The sequence below is a fragment of the Conger conger genome, chromosome 9 (genome assembly GCF_963514075.1).
Source record: "Conger conger chromosome 9, fConCon1.1, whole genome shotgun sequence".
In the NCBI taxonomy this organism is placed as follows: domain Eukaryota; kingdom Metazoa; phylum Chordata; class Actinopteri; order Anguilliformes; family Congridae; genus Conger; species Conger conger.
This window is the reverse complement of record NC_083768.1, coordinates 5098785-5116145: the sequence shown is the minus strand read 5'-3', so window position 1 is coordinate 5116145 and position 17361 is coordinate 5098785. Positions and strand designations below refer to the sequence as shown.

At 45.4% G+C, this 17361-nt stretch overlaps 3 protein-coding genes across 3 annotated transcripts; all 3 read right to left on the bottom strand.

Moving 5' to 3' along the window:
* Positions 1–1743: 1743 nt before the first annotated feature.
* On the bottom strand, positions 1744–6193 carry bag1 (BCL2 associated athanogene 1). Its single transcript, XM_061255546.1, has 7 exons — positions 6126–6193; positions 5709–5834; positions 5337–5419; positions 4901–5014; positions 3996–4103; positions 3409–3471; positions 1744–2740 (listed from the first exon to the last, which is right to left on the bottom strand). Exons 1-7 carry the CDS (start codon positions 6160–6162, stop codon positions 2651–2653), a joined length of 621 nt encoding a protein of 206 aa, XP_061111530.1. The 5' UTR covers positions 6163–6193; the 3' UTR covers positions 1744–2650.
* An 858-nt stretch (positions 6194–7051) lies between these two features.
* LOC133136868 (charged multivesicular body protein 5-like) lies at positions 7052–11747 on the bottom strand. The gene is made up of 8 exons (XM_061254675.1): positions 11541–11747; positions 10628–10732; positions 10341–10387; positions 9997–10090; positions 9276–9347; positions 8498–8606; positions 8126–8241; positions 7052–7438 (listed from the first exon to the last, which is right to left on the bottom strand). Exons 1-8 carry the CDS (start codon positions 11607–11609, stop codon positions 7388–7390), a joined length of 663 nt encoding a protein of 220 aa, XP_061110659.1. The 5' UTR covers positions 11610–11747; the 3' UTR covers positions 7052–7387.
* Positions 11748–14715: 2968 nt separating this feature from the next.
* LOC133136722 (kappa-type opioid receptor-like) lies at positions 14716–16436 on the bottom strand. Its single transcript, XM_061254386.1, has 3 exons — positions 16339–16436; positions 15653–16005; positions 14716–15239 (listed from the first exon to the last, which is right to left on the bottom strand). The coding sequence occupies exons 1-3, from the start codon at positions 16431–16433 to the stop codon at positions 14716–14718; spliced, it is 972 nt and encodes a 323-aa protein (XP_061110370.1). The 5' UTR covers positions 16434–16436.
* Positions 16437–17361: the final 925 nt, after the last annotated feature.

Sequence of the window (17361 nt, the reverse complement as noted above, 5' to 3'; positions counted from 1 at the left end):
GGGAGTCAGGCGTGTCCACCCTCCCTTTACCTGGGAGTCAGGTGTGAAGTCTAGTCAATCAGCAGCACTCATTGTTCACTTCATTACCTGGGGGAAAACCAAAGCTGGATTTGGATTCGAGGGGCAGATTAGATGATCCCTGCTCTAATGCAGGATTGCTGCCACCAGTTACCCTGGCTCAATCGGCTAACTAGCCGTACGCACCACGACCGATTCACTGGTACATTAGACGGCAAAAGAATGCTACAAGACCACATTTAACAGCTGCTGTATTACGTCACAGAACGTGGCTATAAACGACAGAGCACGTAAATGATTGGGCTAATTAAAAGTACGATAGGTAATTTTGGACTTCTAACGGTCAAGAGAGGAAGAGCTGCAACAAACGCCTTCAAACCACAACACTGTTTGTCCCTCCCCCTTCTCTGTGAACGCGCTGATGTTGAAACACCATTGGCTGTGGTGATAGGAACCAATTTCCAACCAATGAGCTTGAATTATTGTACAGCTATACGATGTTCTGAAACCTGTGCTGGAAACCTGAATTTAAGGACTATAAACACCAGCAGAGGGTGAGTCAACATGTCAGTGAGCCTTTTTCAATGATATTAAGGGATTTACAATGGTCTTGTAACAATGTTTTCACACAAAAATCTTACCTATTGTACCTTTAAATAATTATGAGCAGAAGTTGTTCTGAAACGCAGAAACTGATACAGCCTGCCTTGCCCATCCCTGCTCTAAAGGTTTAACACGGAGGGGGAGGTGAAAGGCTTTTATTTTTTTATTAAAACACACAAACAGCAGGGTATTGCACACTACCGATAAGGTACAGCGACCGACCTGCTGCTGTTCAGCATCAATTTCACTGAGGATACAGTTGAGATCAGGGGGTCAGAGGTCATCATGAGGACACCCCTTTCACACCCTGTTACTCAAATCACTGTCGTCAAGAGCCAAGACCTGCTGCTTTTCCACCCTCCCTTTACCTGGGAGTCAGGTGTGTTCACCCTCCCTTTACCTGGGAGTCAGGTGTGTCCACCCTCCCTTTACCTGGGAGTCAGGTGTGACCACCCTCCCTTTACCTGGGAGTCAGGTGTGTTCACCCTCCCTTTACCTGGGAGTCAGGTGTGTTCACCCTCCCTTTACCTGGGAGTCAGGTGTGTCCACCCTCCCTTTACCTGGGAGTCGGGTGTGAAGACAGTCTGGCCATCAGCAACACTAATTGTTCACTTAATTACCCGGGAGGAAAGCGAACATCCCTGCTGTCACTGTCTTGCCGACTGTTGTTCTGTGGTAAAATTTGAACTGTTCACTGAGAATGTCATTACAGGAAATGATGAACCATTTTATCATACAACCATACTCTCGACGAGCGCTACTCAACTCCACCTGACATCACTCATTACTTTACCGGCTTGGTTCAGATGATAAGCGAACTGGTGAAATCAGGCGGTGTAGCACACAGTCGGAGTGAGTACCCCACCTGAAAATCTATTGAGTGACATCACAAATGACATCACCACAGCAGCCACGCCCCCTCTGTGTTGTAGTGACTCAGAGGCGTGTTTCACATGCAGGACTCCAGACCAGACCTGGGTCAAATACACCATCGTGTTGGATTCAAACACCTTTCAGTGCTCGACAAGGCTCAGTAAAGCTAAGAGAAGTACTTTAATCCAAAACAACTACCTATTTCACCCAGGTCTGATCTAGACAGCAATAAAATACAGTAACATCAGATTGGGTTGCAGTTCCCCTTTAAGTCATATAAACGGGCAGGTGGTAACAGGATTGATCAAACAGAAACGGAAAAGGGGCAGGTTAGCACAGGTAGCATGGTCAGGTGACACCCCAGCACCATAGACTGCTTTACTGCGGAACAGTACCGATTCCTTCTCTATGACATCACACTGTTTAGCCACACAAGGCTAATTTATGCTTCGGTGATGAAGTGTCTTGCATTTATAGTTCAGAGGCGCTAGCTTTTGCTAGCTAACATTCATAATTCTTCATTCAATAAAACAGGTAGCCTAGTAGTAAACTAGTATCCTCACCATGGAAACCTTTTGTCTTCATTTAAGTCGACCAATCATAACAGGACTCCCGTCGCTGACGCTGAAAAGTGTCAGTTTGACGTCGAAAGTGTCGAATTCGCATCACTTCTGTCTGCAGACATTTCCCACGACTCTGTCGCCGAAGCATAAATTAGCCTCTACTGTCCCAACAACAACAAGAAAGGACATTATTTGCAGGTACATTTTTTCAGAACTCACGGCCGAATTACATGCCACCCACACAAACACTGTAAAACACACACACAGGTCTGTACTGTAAAACACACACACACAGCTGAGGTCTGTGCTCAAAATCAGTCACGCAATCTTAATATGACGACAACAGCAACAAACAAACAAAAAAGAGGACCACAAAGTCGATTCACTGACCAAGAATGTCTTGGTGGTGCTTTTGTTATGATGCTTTTTTTTTTTTTTGGGAGATTGTTTTAAATAGTAATTTCCATAAAAATATATTCAGGGTTTTACTGCAGTCAGATGAACCCTAAGCACCAGTCTGTGTTCTGCTCACAGAGCAGTGGGCCGCAGACCGCAGGGGAGGAAGAGCGACGTCTTCTTCCTCACACTCTTCCTCAGTCGGCCAAGGCCAGGTTCTTGGACTGGATCTTGGCCAGGTGGTCAGAGATTCCCGCCTCGATCCGGTCGCACTGAGCGAGGAAGTCCTGGGAAAGCGCAACGGGAAACACAGGCGTGAAGTCCGGACCGCAGTCCACAAGGCTACACACAAAGCAACCTTTCTTCAGACCTAGGGTCTCAAACTTAAACAAACAACGTTACACCAGTCCTGGAGGGCCGCAGTGTCTGCAGGTTTAACTCCAGTCCTGGAGGGCCGCAGTGTCTGCAGGTTTAACTCCAGTCCTGGAGGGCCGCAGTGTCTGCAGGTTTAACTCCAGTCCTGGAGGGCCGCAGTGTCTGCAGGTTTAACTCCAGTCCTGGAGGGCCGCAGTGTCTGCAGGTTTAACTCCAGTCCTGGAGGGGGCGCAGTGTCTGCAGGCTTAACTGCAGGTTTTTGTGGTTTCCTTACAATCAGCAGTTACTTTTGGGTTTGACACTTAAAACAGTGTGTGAGTGAGTGAGTGAGTGTGTGAGAGAGTGAGTGTGTGTGAGTGAGTGAGTGAGTGAGTGAGTGAGTGAGTGAGTGAGTGAGTGAGTGAGTGAGTGAGTGAGTGAGTGAGTGAGTGTGTGAGTGTGTGAGTGAGTGAGTGAGTGAGTGAGTGTGTGTGTGAGTGAGTGAGTGAGTGAGTGAGTGTGAGGAGTGAGTGTGTGAGCGAGTGACACAGATAAATAAGGTCCCCAGGAGGCTCATGGTTGCAGGGCGGTGTTCCCTCACCTGAACCGTTTTGACGAGTCCCTTCTTCTTCATCCGGCAGTCGCTGAAGTTTTCTGGGAAACTCTGAAACAGGACCATGTGATACACGGGCTGAGTGCACTACAAAAGGTCACTGTCTTAAGATTTTTATTCGTGTTATAAGACTTAAGATAAGATTTTTGGAAAATATTTGCTTGATACATAAAATGTTGGCAAATCTTGACCTGTCTTACCTCCGGCAATATTTTCATCTTATTTACCAAAAAAGTAAAAGACATAAGATTTTAAGTCTCAATGTAAGACTAAAATACTTGTTCTTTTTTTCCCAGTGTGAATCACGCTTTCACTTACACCAAACACCTTATACCAGTCCTGTCACCATTAGGCAGGCTTACTAAATAAATAAATAAATGGGACACTCCCATCCACTACAGGACTGGGACTGAGGTTACGGTGCCTTTCACACAGTTTTGAGTAAAACCCGCAGCCCCCTCTCCACACCAGTGCAGGGGTCACCGCACACAGACACGAGGGCACACGGCCGGTGGTCCAAAGTGTCTGGAAAACGTGACGACGTCAGATAACGGTGCGGGTTTGGGGAGCGTTACCATGGTGTCCATCTGCTCCAGGAGCTTCATGAACTGCTCGGCGGTGGACTTGACTCTCTGGTCCAGCTTGCTGAGGGCCTCGGCCTGCAGGTCCTTCGCCAGGAAGCCCTGAGGGACAGCGTGACGGAGAGGCGCGTTAGTCACCTGCGTGTGCCGGCGCTCCTCCACAGCAGCGCCCTGTCGCTGAAATCACTGCCTGGCGCCTGGGACTCCGCAGAAGAGTGCACAGCCGGTTGAAATGTCCAGAGAATAAGCTTCTCCACGCCCAAGGTAAATGGTGAATGGTGAATGGTTGGAATTTACATAGCGCCTTTATCCAAAGCGCTGTACAATTGATGCTTCTCATTCTCCCATTCATACACACACTCACACACCGACGGCGATTGGCTGCCGTGCAAGGCGCCGACCAGCTCGTCAGGAGCATTCGGGGGTTAGGTGTCTTGCTCAGGGACACTTCGACACAGCCCGGGCGGGGGATCGAACCGGCAACCCTCTGACTGCCTGAGCCATGTCGGCCCGTAGCACTTCGTAAGTCCTCACTGGGCAACTATAACAGCTTGTAAACACTTAGGTACTCTCCTTCCCCCAGTGAAGCCTGGAAGGCAGCAGCTTATAGATCTAATATAAACTAAGCACAACAGGTTTCACAAACCAGCTCAGTAACACAGACACAAGATAGTTTTGATAAAAATGCATTACAGAAAAGCTGCCTGCGAAGTAGTAGGTACACGTAAATTGCTGCCTTCCAGGCGTCACTGATGGAGGGCAGTACCAGCTGAACTGGTGGTACTGCAGAGACCAGGGTCTTGTGCAACTGCCAACTCTAAATTGGGGCCCTCAAAAATGAATTATTAATTTTTCAATAATTGGGGGGGAAAAAAAGAAATAAATACTTCACTACTCACGTTCCGTAGCCCTGTCAGTTCTCCGTCCACTTTCTCCAGCTTCTTAGACGTCAGTTCCACGGACTTCTCGATATCCTTCAGCTTCTTCAGCTCCGTCTCTTCTTCCGGGCTGTTCTGTCATTGGGAGAGCAACAATGCCAGATGGTTTTACCCGACACATCATAACGCCACACGCTTGTACAGTGCATATCCGTTTCTGGGATTCTGAGTAACTGTTGAAGGGGCATTTGTACTGCCTAGCTGAAGTTCGGTACAGACTTTGCTTCGTTTGGCTTTTGACATTTACCACAAAATGCAACAAAAAGAATTTGACATGGAAAAGCATTCCGTTCAACATTCAAAGATAAAATATCGCACACAAGTTATGAATCAATAACAATACATGCTGCCTTTCCACCAACTGTAACGGAAGGATCTGACAAATGCGTTAACTCACCCTCTTCCCGATCATCATAAGTTTACAGCCCTGCTTTATTCCGAAACTGGATAGGGAAGAGTCCATCTCCCGCAGTGACTTCCCTGGAGAGTGCAAATGGAACAACTCAAACGCAAATCCGCGCAAACCAGTAAACAGATCACGCCTAAAGTACTACAAGTTATTCAAAGAAATAACGGCTCGGTGCCAACAATGAGACTGAGGTCCAAACTTCGTGTTGGCGTGCGTGAATCACGCACTTCAAGTTCGTATTCCCAGAAGCTAATCCACCTAGCACAGTAGGCTAGAGATAATATGTGATCCACGTTAACGCCGCTTTCTGTGCAGATCAGTACAGAGTTGTCCTCGCACGAAAACCAGCTTGTAGCTCACCTTTGAAAATGATTTTCTGCGATGGTATTGGGACTCCGGTCATTTCAGCCAGCGTTTCTGACAGATCTTTTAACACCGGTTCATCGCCGTCCTTCCCAGTCAGCGTGATGGCGTGCTTGGCCGTGCCTACGACAATATGAAATGTATATGAACCTAACCGTTTGTAAACACTCCTCACTGTAAGCACAATATCCAGGCTAACATTGTAGCTTCATCAAAACGATTACTGTTCGCCGACAAAGACATTTTCCACAAGAGCGAACTCACGGTCAACTTGGTTTGCACAACCAGGGAGACAAATCGAAATTATAAATTAACATACAGGAGTTAAGTTACCTCCGTAATACTAAAACTATGTCGCGGTCAATAATGTTTTATTTTCATAAAGGCGTAAAAATAAGGGAACCAAAACTTTACCGTAGGCAACAGTCACTGTTATTGTATTCTCGGCCATGTCTGCAGTACCGGAAGCGCGGCACTCACTTCCTGCGCACACCGGAAAACGAAGAAAATCACGAAAGTGGGATTTTTTTTTTATCTCATTCATAGAAAACATTTAAATAAGGGAAACCAAAGCGCAATCAATAACATATCATTTCATATTTGTTTAGGGACATCAATGTGAAATTAAAAACGATCTGAAACAGTATTATAAATACAATAATATACATAACATATAAAAAGTCCATGGATTTCAGAACAAGTGCATTTTGGAACACAGGGACACCATGGAAAAAATTGATCAAAATTACTTATAGGCCCCACTGAATGAAAAGGATATTGATTGAAGGAGAACATGCCCACTGGTACACGATGACATAAAATATAAATTCAAATCGTTTTCCATGGAGTGGATGGGAAAAAGGCTTTGGTGTGAACAAATATACAAGTATTACAATATTATAAAGTTTTATGGAATATATACTTGGAGACGTGTTCATATTGTTATGAACTCAGGTCATCTGGTTTCTTGGTTTCAAACTGGCCGCTGATCTTAAGGTGAGAACTTAACCAAGCAGTGTCTGTGGGTTTCCAGGCCCAGGACTGAGGATAACTGGATTCGACATAACACACATTTTGTACATATGTGGAATTTAAAAGAATATAATGGTAAAGATATTTCAGACCAATGTATTATAAAATGTATTGCACATTTTTTTATATTTTATGATATATTCATCCCTAAACCAGTGCTATGAAACTGAATAAAACTAATTACAGTAATAATACAGTAATAAAAGTTAATTAACAGGAAGTGTGCCTAAATTTGCAAAAAACAGCTTCCAGAGAATTCCACCGAGGTGCGCTGAACATGTTTAAAAGCACCACAGACTCTTCCCACGTTCATTTAAAATGTTTATTATATTCATTTTATGTTACAGAAAAAAAGGCAACATTTTCAGACAGAAACAATCTGAAGCTTTAAAATGTAATCGTCAACACAGCAGCTTAGTGTCCGGGCCACAGTTAAATACTACAGTAATGAGGAGCCAGGGGAACAGGCTAACGAACCTAAATAGATGAAGAAGAAAAAAATTAAATAAAACAGCTTCAATACTTTTCACCCGTCACTTCAAATTCAATGTTTGACTGCAAGCAGGCCACATTTGTGACATTTTTATATATAAATGTTATTTTACATTAAAAAAAGGGTTTGACGCGTCGCCTCAATGAGCCTCCTATGTAGCCGGAATCTGCGGCAGGCCAAACTCGTCCACCAAAACGCCGTCCTGGAACAGATCGACAACAACATTCAATGGGATTTCAACAACAGCAGAACGGGGCATCTTTGTTCATTTCTAGCATCTCTGTTTCTTACTCGTAGAGGGACTCCTAGATTCTGTGCCCATTTTCAATTATCTACCTGCTTACTGAAGTCATTAATGCAATTGGCCTCATGAGAGGAAAAAACAACATCGCCATCTACAGGTCAATTCTTATAATGCCTCAACAGCAGACAGATATACTTGGTCTTTGGCTGTGGAGTGTGTTGTAATTATACATGTACAATACATTATATTTTGTGCATAAACACTATAAACACTAAACAGTTTGCTGGCTGTGACAAGTGATTTGATTGACAGGCCTGTGGGTGTGACCAGTGATTTGATTGACATGTGTGTGGGCGTGGCCAGTACTTTGATTGACAGCCCTATGGGTGTGGTCAGTCTTCTGACTGACAGGCCCGTGGGCGTGGTCAGAGCTCTGATTGACAGGCCTGTGGGTGTGGTCAGAGCTCTGATTGACAGGCCTGTGGGTGTGGTCAGAGCTCTGATTGACAGGTCAGTGGGTGTGGTCAGAGCTCTGATTGACAGGCCCGTGGGCGTGGTCAGAGCTGTGATTGACAGGCCCGTGGGTGTGGTCAGAGCTCTGATTGACAGGCCCGTGGGCGTGGTCAGAGCTCTGATTGGTCGCACCTTGTTGGTCTTGCTGTCACTCGGCACGCCCTCTGGGATGGCGGGAGCAGAAGAGGCTTCATCCAGGTAAGAGCTGTCATCGTCCAATAGGAGCTCATCGCCCAGAGCATCCAGCTCTGAGGAGACAGAGAGACAGAGACACAGAGACACAGAGACAGACACAGAGAGAGAGAGAGACACACACACACACAGTTAGAATCATGACCATCGGACACTGATGTAAAATCAGAAGTTTGAACAGCACACAGACAGCAGTGAGCACACAGACAGCAGTGAGCACACAGACAGCAGTGAGCACACAGACAGCAGTGAGCACACAGACAGCAGTGGAGATGAGGGGAGGAAGTGAGGCGTTTTGGGCGCAGGACGTACCCGCCTCCAGGTCGTCCTCGTCGATCTCCGGCGTGCCATAGCTGCGGCTCAGAGCCTCCTGCACCTCGTTAGCATCCTCCATCATGTCCTCCAGCTGGTCCTGCAGGTCCTGAGAGAGAGAGAGACAGAGAGACTGCATCAGCATTCTCACCATCGCCATGTCAACCGCATCAGCACCAACACCATCACCATGACAACTGCATCAGCACCAACACCTATAGCAACCGGATCAGCACCAGCACCAACACCATCACCAATAGCAACCGCATCAGCATCAACACCAACACATTCACCATGTCAACTGCATCAGTACCAACACCATCGCCAACAGCAACCGCATCCACATCCTCACCAACACCAATAGCAACTGCATCAGCATCCTCATCATCACCATGTCAACCACATTAGCACCAACTGTGCGTACTTTAGCCTACAACAACTTTATGAACGGTGCATTATATTATTATTAATATTAGTACTAGAAGTAGTATTGGTACATAAGCTTTAAGTTTTATTATTAAGCTTATATTGAATAGCATTTGTTGAATTTGTTGAATTTGTTGAACAGATTCAATGTAGTGTCATCGTTAAAGATTTTGGCATGAAATTTGCGGAATTGAAACCCAAAAGCCATTGTATACTTGAGAAAGATTCAAGACAGCAAATGCCCTTCTGCACAGACAGACAGTATTTAAGCATGTCCAGTGGACATAAGTGTCTTCCAGACAGATATATACTGTGAGAAGTGACGCTTGATGGGAACAGGAAGAACACACACCTCGATCTGGTCGATCTTCACTTGCTTGTACGCTTTTTTCATCTCTTTGGCTCCAATTTTCATGGCGTCCACCTGGAACACAAGCACACACTCATTCACATGTTCAGCCATTTTATTCCTAATGGAGTAACAGAACAAAGTCTGCTGTACACAATATACTTCACGACAGTGCAGCCAACTTTTGGACCCTTTTGGGGGGGGGGGGGGGGGGGGGGCTGTGTACCCATTTTAAGACGGCTGTGTACCCATTTTAATATTATACCATACATATGTTTCAGTAAAGATGTCACTCCTACCAAGCCACGTGAGAACATGAGAGTTCCACCTGACAGGAAGAGGCCAAGAAGCCCGTCACGAACATGACACTGCATGACAGCCGGCCATCTAGGCTCACCCCATTCACCTAAAGTCTAGCGCAGGGATCCTCAAATCGGGCCCTTGTATCCAAATCCAGCCCTGCTTTCCAGTTCTCCTGGGTAATTAACTGAGCACTTAGCGCTGCCAATTTCCCAGACTGTCTTTACACCCGACTCCCAGGTGAAGTGAGGGCGGGAGAACCGGCAGGTCTCGGCCCTCGAGGACCACGTCCGCAGCTTCAGCTCCCAAACGGTAGGTGCATCAAACAAAAGACGACGAGTCCCTCTCTCTGTTCCACGGATGAACATCCTTTTTTAATAAGCCAGCGACGTGGCACGGGGAGGCCATGTCGGTGTATGCTCACCGTGGTCTTGGTGTCCTTCAGGGACTGGATGGTGTAGTTGGCCTGCTCCATGTTAAAGGACTGCTGTGTCAGGTTATCCCTCTGCCCCTCATACCTGCGGGCCAGAACCACAAAGACCGCCATTACGGGACTGAACGTTTGTAGTCCCGATTCTTTATGCCGGCTATCTCGTACGTTACATTGCTTGAAGCTGACCGCACCCACGGTGACCTGTGAATAGCTTGCAAATATTAGCACAGCGCAGTACAGCTGAATTTCAAGACTGGTAAACTACATTTCCCATGTACCCACGGGGGAAACTATTGGCCATTTCACGTGTCAGAGTCAAAACAAAAGGCACTCACATCCTCTTCTGCTTCAGAACCCTCATGGCCTTCTGCTTCACCATGTTCTGGAAAAGATTATTAATTATGATTATTAATAACAACAATACTACAATACACTGTGTTTTAAAATGTTTAATTCCAGTAAAGCTAATGTCTAGACGAAGCGCAGCATCAGGAGATAAAACAACATAACGTTAACGTGTTTTTTTTTCTTTCTGCTAAATGGATGGTTTGGGAAATGGATTAGAGTAAGATGTTATCGGCAGGAACTGGACCGCTGTTGGCTTTCCGGTGCGACGGCTTACCTTGGACGGTCCTTCCCTCATCTTTTTCATCTGGTCCTTGTACTTCATCAACTCCGCGTCGAGCCTGGCGATCTTCTTATCGATGGACTCGGCCCTGCCGTCCACCTGCGGAGTACCGGTGCATGACGGGCGTGGTGCGGAAGGAAAGCTTCCTTACAACAGCATTTTCAACTCGGCGACGGAACAGAGTGGGTTCGTTAAGCGCAACTAGGCCGCACACTTATTTTTATCTGTAACATCGCAGCTAAGAAGCCCAAACCGGTAAAACAGGTTCGCTGAAAAGTCACATACATAGACATTTACGTGGAAATAAAGAGGCAAGTTATTTCACCAAATGAAATAGCTCAACTACATAGCCTTCTCATAAAACCAAAGCTTGTAACCGCACACATGCATAGAACTGTAATTAGCAATGTCTGCGAAGGACGCAGAATAAATCCCGTGTACAGTGGTTTGGAACAAAGGCTAAGTGATTCATGTATCAAATAATTCCCTCCAACTTTTTGCTAACAACTGTAGAATGATATGTCATTTAAGCAAAAGGCCGTTCGTTTACGATACACATGTATAGCTTGCGTGTTAGAACCAGCTAGCGGCAAAATTGGCAAAGAATAAGTTTAACCATTTAAGTTAGCTAGCTAGCGATTCACCACAAAACCGTGGCTAGTAATAATGCATGCCGCAATCTAAAACGACTGTTTCTAATCTGGCTACATTTACCCATGGTTATTACACAAACTATAGACTAGATGGGAATAGTGCAGCAGGTTAACCAGATGGCTAATCGATCGTTTTAGCGAAATAACTAGCTAACGCCAGCACCCAAAAGCACTGTATTGTTTGTATTCTGACAGCAAAATTGTTAGGTAGCAAGCTAACTAACATTAGCGATATCTATGAACTGACAACTTACATTTCCAATGCAGTCCGAGAGATTTGGTGGTGGTGCTCTTGGTTTACCTCGTCCGAAAATGCGATTCATTATTTTCTGGACTGACAAAAGTCTATGGAGAAAACCCAGAGGCTCCCAAATTTATGGGCAAAAATGCACAAAGAATCCCCCTTGCCAATCCCTGCCCCGAACACAATAATACACGCTCCCACACCCGGAAACAACCTCACGCTGACGTCATCAAAAAATATATACCACGTGATGGTTGAATCGTCTGTGAACCGCATTTAATGCTGTTCTTTATACAGTCTGTGATTTAATGTCGTTTGTGAACCGCAATCCAAGACATTTTGGTTTCCTTAAGAAATAATCAGTATAGTAGCCTACATAAGTCACTCTGCTCTGTACAAAAACATTGTGTGCAACAATTTGAAAAATTAAGTAAAGCCCAAAGATGGTTTCTTCTTTTTCATATTTGTTTATTTATTTCTGTCAGGAGATAACAGTTTATTGTAACAATGAATTCACAACTTCACAGACTGCATACAAAATAGATTTATAGATTTAGGCTTCTGGATACACATACAACATCAAACATTATATATAAAACAGGGAAAATATAGCATAACTATATTAAATTACAATCGACACATATGATGTATTATAATATCACCCCGCTGTTGACCTTTCAAAGTAAAATATTGAGAAGTAATTCCACATGTACAGTAACAGGCAGTATGGACAAATTGTTGTTAATTAGAAACTTGCATAATTGTATATTTAACATACACAATATAGACTGGAAAATCACAAGCTAATTTCACAAGCCGATTTATTTTATCATGTCGAACGGCGATATAACAAGCACCTGCTAACATCAGCCACCAATATCAGCTCATGAATTAATATCAGCCATAATTCTGACACGTTGCATAAGGCCAGGTGATTGTCCAGAGATGGAGTGCAATCAACTCCCATTATACACATGCAGACACACAAATATTTACATACAGTATTGAAAGGAGCTTCTCCTGGTCATATCAGTGACGATCGAAACGCATCAGAAGAAACACATAAGACATCTAGGACTGACAGGCCCTGTCAAATTGGCAAAACCAAACAGAACACAAGAGCTTTCTGTGTAGATGTACCTCTGCAGTGAGACCCAGCTATGCCCCGTGTGTGTAATGTATCCTCATTATAGGTCTGTGTGTAATGTATCCTCATTATAGGTCTGTGTGTAATGTATCCTCATTATAAGTCTGTGTGTGATGTATCCTCATTATAGGTCTGTGTGTAATGTATCCTCATTATAGGTCTGTGTGTAATGTATCCTCATTATAGGTCTGTGTGTAATGTATCCTCATTATAGGTCTGTGTGTAATGTATCCTCATTATAAGTCTGTGTGTAATGTATCCTCATTATAGGTCTGTGTGTAATGTATCCTCATTATAGGTCTGTGTGTAATGTATCCTCATTATAAGTCTGTGTGTGATGTATCCTCATTATAAGTCTGTGTGTAATGTATCCTCATTATAGGTCTGTGTGTAATGTATCCTCATTACAGGTCTGTGTGTAATGTATCCTCATTATAGGTCTGTGTGTAATGTATCCTCATTATAAGTCTGTGTGTAATGTATCCTCATTATAAGTCTGTGTGTAATGTATCCTCATTATAAGTCTGTGTGTAATGTATCCTCATTATAAGTCTGTGTGTAATGTATCCTCATTATAAGTCTGTGTGTAATGTATCCTCATTATAAGTCTGTGTGTAATGTATCCTCATTATAGGTCTGTGTGTAATGTATCCTCATTATAGGTCTGTGTGTAATGTATCCTCATTTTAAGTCTGTGTGTAATGTATCCTCATTATAGGTCTGTGTGTAATGTATCCTCATTATAAGTCTGTGTGTAATGTATCCTCATTATAAGTCTGTGTGTAATGTATCCTCATTATAGGTCTGTGTGTAATGTATCCTCATTATAGGTCTGTGTGTAATGTATCCTCATTATAGGTCTGTGTGTAATGTATCCTCATTATAAGTCTGTGTGTAATGTATCCTCATTATAGGTCTGTGTGTAATGTATCCTCATTATAGGTCTGTGTGTAATGTATCCTCATTATAAGTCTGTGTGTAATGTATCCTCATTATAAGTCTGTGTGTAATGTATCCTCATTATAGGTCTGTGTGTAATGTATCCTCATTATAGGTCTGTGTGTAATGTATCCTCATTATAGGTCTGTGTGTAATGTATCCTCATTACAGGTCTGTGTGTAATGTATCCTCATTATAGGTCTGTGTGTAATGTATCCTCATTATAGGTCTGTGTGTAATGTATCCTCATTATAAGTCTGTGTGTAATGTATCCTCATTATAGGTCTGTGTGTAATGTATCCTCATTACAGGTCTGTGTGTAATGTATCCTCATTATAGGTCTGTGTGTAATGTATCCTCATTATAAGTCTGTGTGTAATGTATCCTCATTATAAGTCTGTGTGTAATGTATCATTACATTACATTACATTACATTACATTATTGGCATTTGGCAGACGCTCTTATCCAGAGCGACGTACAGTTGATTAGACTAAGCAGGAGACAATCCTCCCCTGGAGCAATGCAGGGTTAAGAGCCTTGCTCAAGGGCCCAACAGCTGTGCGGATGTTATTGTGGCTACACCGGGATTAGAACCACCGACCTTGGGTGTCCCAGTCCTTTACCTTAACCACTACGCTACAGGCTGCCCAGGATACAGGCTGTATCCTCATTATAAGTCTGTAGTTATTATGGCGCTCCAAGCATAATGGAGAAGAGGTGCCCCACCACACAGCATACGATGTTTCCACAAAAAAACAAGACCTTGTCTCTTTCAGGATGTTATAAAAAAAACTGGACAACACTTTTAAAATGAAATACTGCACAATTAATTACACTCGAGTCACCTCTACTTTAGGGAACAACTTCCGTGTCTAGATAACTTGATATTCCTTCAAACTTCAAATTATTTGAGTGAGTGAGATAAAAAAAAAAGTTACATTATGATGTATAGCCGAATGTAAACCTCTGACCTTTAACCCTGAGTCACGCCAAGGGCCACACAGGGGTTCACAGGGCGGTCGTGACCTGCGTCTCGCCCGGGCTGTTGGGGTCGCCGTGGCGACGATGGGGAGGGACGGGGCGGAGCCCCGCGGTCAGTCACGCGGGCCCATCGGTGTCCTCGGCCTGGAGGGCGGAGTCCCGGAGGCTGCTCCGCCCCCGGCTGCCGCTGGGCCAATGGGAGCGCGGCCCCGCCGGCCGGCAGAAGTGGCGGAAGCGGCGCCTGAAGTTCTGGTCCAGGACGGCGTAGAGCAGCGGGTTCAGGCAGCTGTTGGCGTAGCCCAGCGCCACACAGGCGTAGTAGGCGGCGGCGACGGGGGGCGAGTCCGGCACGCTGCCCAGCGCGCGGGCCAGCGCGAACGCGTGGATGGGCGTCCAGCAGGCCACGAACACGCACACCAGCGCCAGGACGAGCCGGGTGACCCGGCGCAGGCCCCGCCCCCGGCCCCGCCCCCGCGCGCGGGACAGAGCACGCGCGCCGCGCAGCCGCTGCACCAAGCGCGCGTAGCACCCCGCCATCACCAGCAGGGGGAGCACCAGGCCCAGCACGAACACGCACACGTTCACCGCCGCGTCCCAGAACTCGTACGGGTCCGGGAAACGCAGGGCGCACGTCGTGGTGCCTGAGAAGAAACCACAGGATCCGCACGTCACGGTAAAGGGGCTTGGAGTGTTTAGAAAAGCACTTTACAAATGTAATGATCTACAGTACTGTGCAGAAGTCTTAGGCACCCTAGACTTTATATATATATATATATGCTTATTTTTTTGTGTGTGTTAGTATAAAAGAACACATTTAAGTTTTCCAAATATAAATTTTCCAAAAGATTTAATTTTACAGAGAAAAAAAAAAAAATTTAAATAATTTAAATTTCTTTAATTTAAAAATGCAACTGACTACCTTTTACATAAAAACTTGATCAAGGCACGGTTCCCCCAGTGCGCTCTCTCTCTCTCTCTCTCTGTGTGCGTGTGTGTGTGTGTGTGTGCGTGCGTGTGTGTGTGTGTGCGTGCGTGCGTGTGCAGAGCGCCCCACCGTTAGCGGTCTCGGTTCCCCCCAGCAGCAGGGCGGGGATCCCGGCGGCGGAGGACAGCACCCAGACGGCGACGTTGGCGGCCGTGGCGCAGAGCGGCGTGCGGAACTCCAGCGCCCGCACGGGGTGGCACACGGCCACGTAGCGGTCCACGCTCATGGCGGTCAGCGTGAGCACGCTGGCGAACATGTTGTAGTAGTCCACGGACACGCACAGCTTGCAGAGCGTCTCGCCGAACGGCCAGGAGTCCAGAAGGTTCCACGCGCTCTGCAGCGGCATGGTGGACGTCAGCAGGGCGTCGGCGAGCGCCAGGTTGAAGATGTAGATGTTGGTGGCCGTCTTCATCTTCGTGTACCTGCAGGGGGACGCCGTGAATAAAGGCACAAAAAGTTCAGACCAGCTCTCAGCTCAGACAAGCTACACCATACCCAGCTAGATCAGTCTTATGACCAGCTTATTTTGCCATTATTATTCATATTCAAATTAGCGACCAAGAAAGCGTATGTGGTTTTAATCAAACTATTCAGTTCAGTTCCGTTTATTTTGTAATTTCCACAAATGGACAATATGTACATAGGAAATTGTTTTTTAGAAATCTCTCCAGAGGTACATAAAATACAGTACAAGACAGAAGAAAAACTACTTAACTGTCAGCACTGACGTCCGCTGCAAAACACGCGCTTCTTACCTGATGACAACATACATTACGAGGCAATTCCCCACGAATCCCACCACAAACACCACGGAGTAGACCGCAGTGATTAGGGGCATGACCGGGGACATCGGCTCGTTCGCACCGCTGGCGTTGGTCCCATCGGTGTAATTATCAGGTAAAGAGAACTCCTCGGAAACGATCGGAAGGCACCTGGCATCCTTAAAGATCTCCACGACACCGCTGCCCATTGTCCGAGAGACTTAAAAGAGGAACTAAAAAAAACACACCTCAAGTGTGAATAGGAAATGGCGATTAACAGGGGAAAACTTAAATAAACAACAAATCTTATTTGCACAACAAAAGTACCACACACACCTACACACTAACACACGCGCGTGCACACACACACACACACACACACACACACACACACACACACACACCAGTTCTCAACTAAATAAAACAGAATAAGATTTGCTACATACCCGCTAGTCTATCTGAATGTTTTTCTAAACTTCCCGTCTTCCTCGGTAAGCAGGAACATAAATAGTAAAAACATAAATAAATAATATAAAAACGAAAACAAACGCACGCCGGTACATTGAGCGGTGCCAACTTTGAGGATGCCCGTCCGTGCGCCGCCGCTCTCCGTGAACGACTCCCCGAGGAGCGCTCCCCGGCGTTTCCAGCAGCTCGCGCTGGATGACGTCACAACTGTGGACAATTACTGCCCAGCAATTCTCCGTATGCGGTCCACACCCGGAGAAAGAGCGAGTCTGGAGCCCCCATATCTCTCCTTTTCTGATTTTCATCTGTGTTGAATACTTTAGTAGGCAAAATCCAATATTTTACACTTCATAAGAGCCATAAAAACATTTAGTTTCCATTGGTCCCTTTGGAGTCTCCAAATGTTCTTTGTCCTCCAAACTGCTTAGACATAGCTTATAAAAAAAAAATAAGGCAGAATGCTCATTTGTGGTGATATTGCCATAAAATCTGAAAGGGGATTTGTCCAGAGTTTTGGTTCCCACGTGTTTCTAAGCACGCCAGGCACTG

What these genes read in the sequence shown, in the direction of transcription:
- bag1 (XM_061255546.1), bottom strand. Translation starts at nt 6,162, where the DNA reads ATGGCCGAGAATACAATAACAGTGACTGTTGCCTACG. An exon ending in GCAGAAAATCATTTTCAAAG is followed by an intron (nt 5,420 to 5,708) that starts GTGAGCTACAAG and finishes TGCACTCTCCAG; the next exon opens with GGAAGTCACTGCGGGAGATG. An exon ending in AACTGACAGGGCTACGGAAC is followed by an intron (nt 4,104 to 4,900) that starts GTGAGTAGTGAA and finishes GCTGTCCCTCAG; the next exon opens with GGCTTCCTGGCGAAGGACCT.
- LOC133136868 (XM_061254675.1), bottom strand. Translation starts at nt 11,609, where the DNA reads ATGAATCGCATTTTCGGACGAGGTAAACCAAGAGCACCACCACCAAAT. An exon ending in TGAAGATCGACCAGATCGAG is followed by an intron (nt 8,607 to 9,275) that starts GTGTGTGTTCTT and finishes TCTCTCTCTCAG; the next exon opens with GACCTGCAGGACCAGCTGGA. An exon ending in CGAGGACGACCTGGAGGCGG is followed by an intron (nt 8,242 to 8,497) that starts GTACGTCCTGCG and finishes CTGTCTCCTCAG; the next exon opens with AGCTGGATGCTCTGGGCGAT.
- LOC133136722 (XM_061254386.1), bottom strand. Translation starts at nt 16,433, where the DNA reads ATGTCCCCGGTCATGCCCCTAATCACTGCGGTCTACTCCGTGGTGTTT. An exon ending in GTAATGTATGTTGTCATCAG is followed by an intron (nt 16,006 to 16,338) that starts GTAAGAAGCGCG and finishes GTCCCCCTGCAG; the next exon opens with GTACACGAAGATGAAGACGG. An exon ending in GGGAACCGAGACCGCTAACG is followed by an intron (nt 15,240 to 15,652) that starts GTGGGGCGCTCT and finishes GTTTCTTCTCAG; the next exon opens with GCACCACGACGTGCGCCCTG.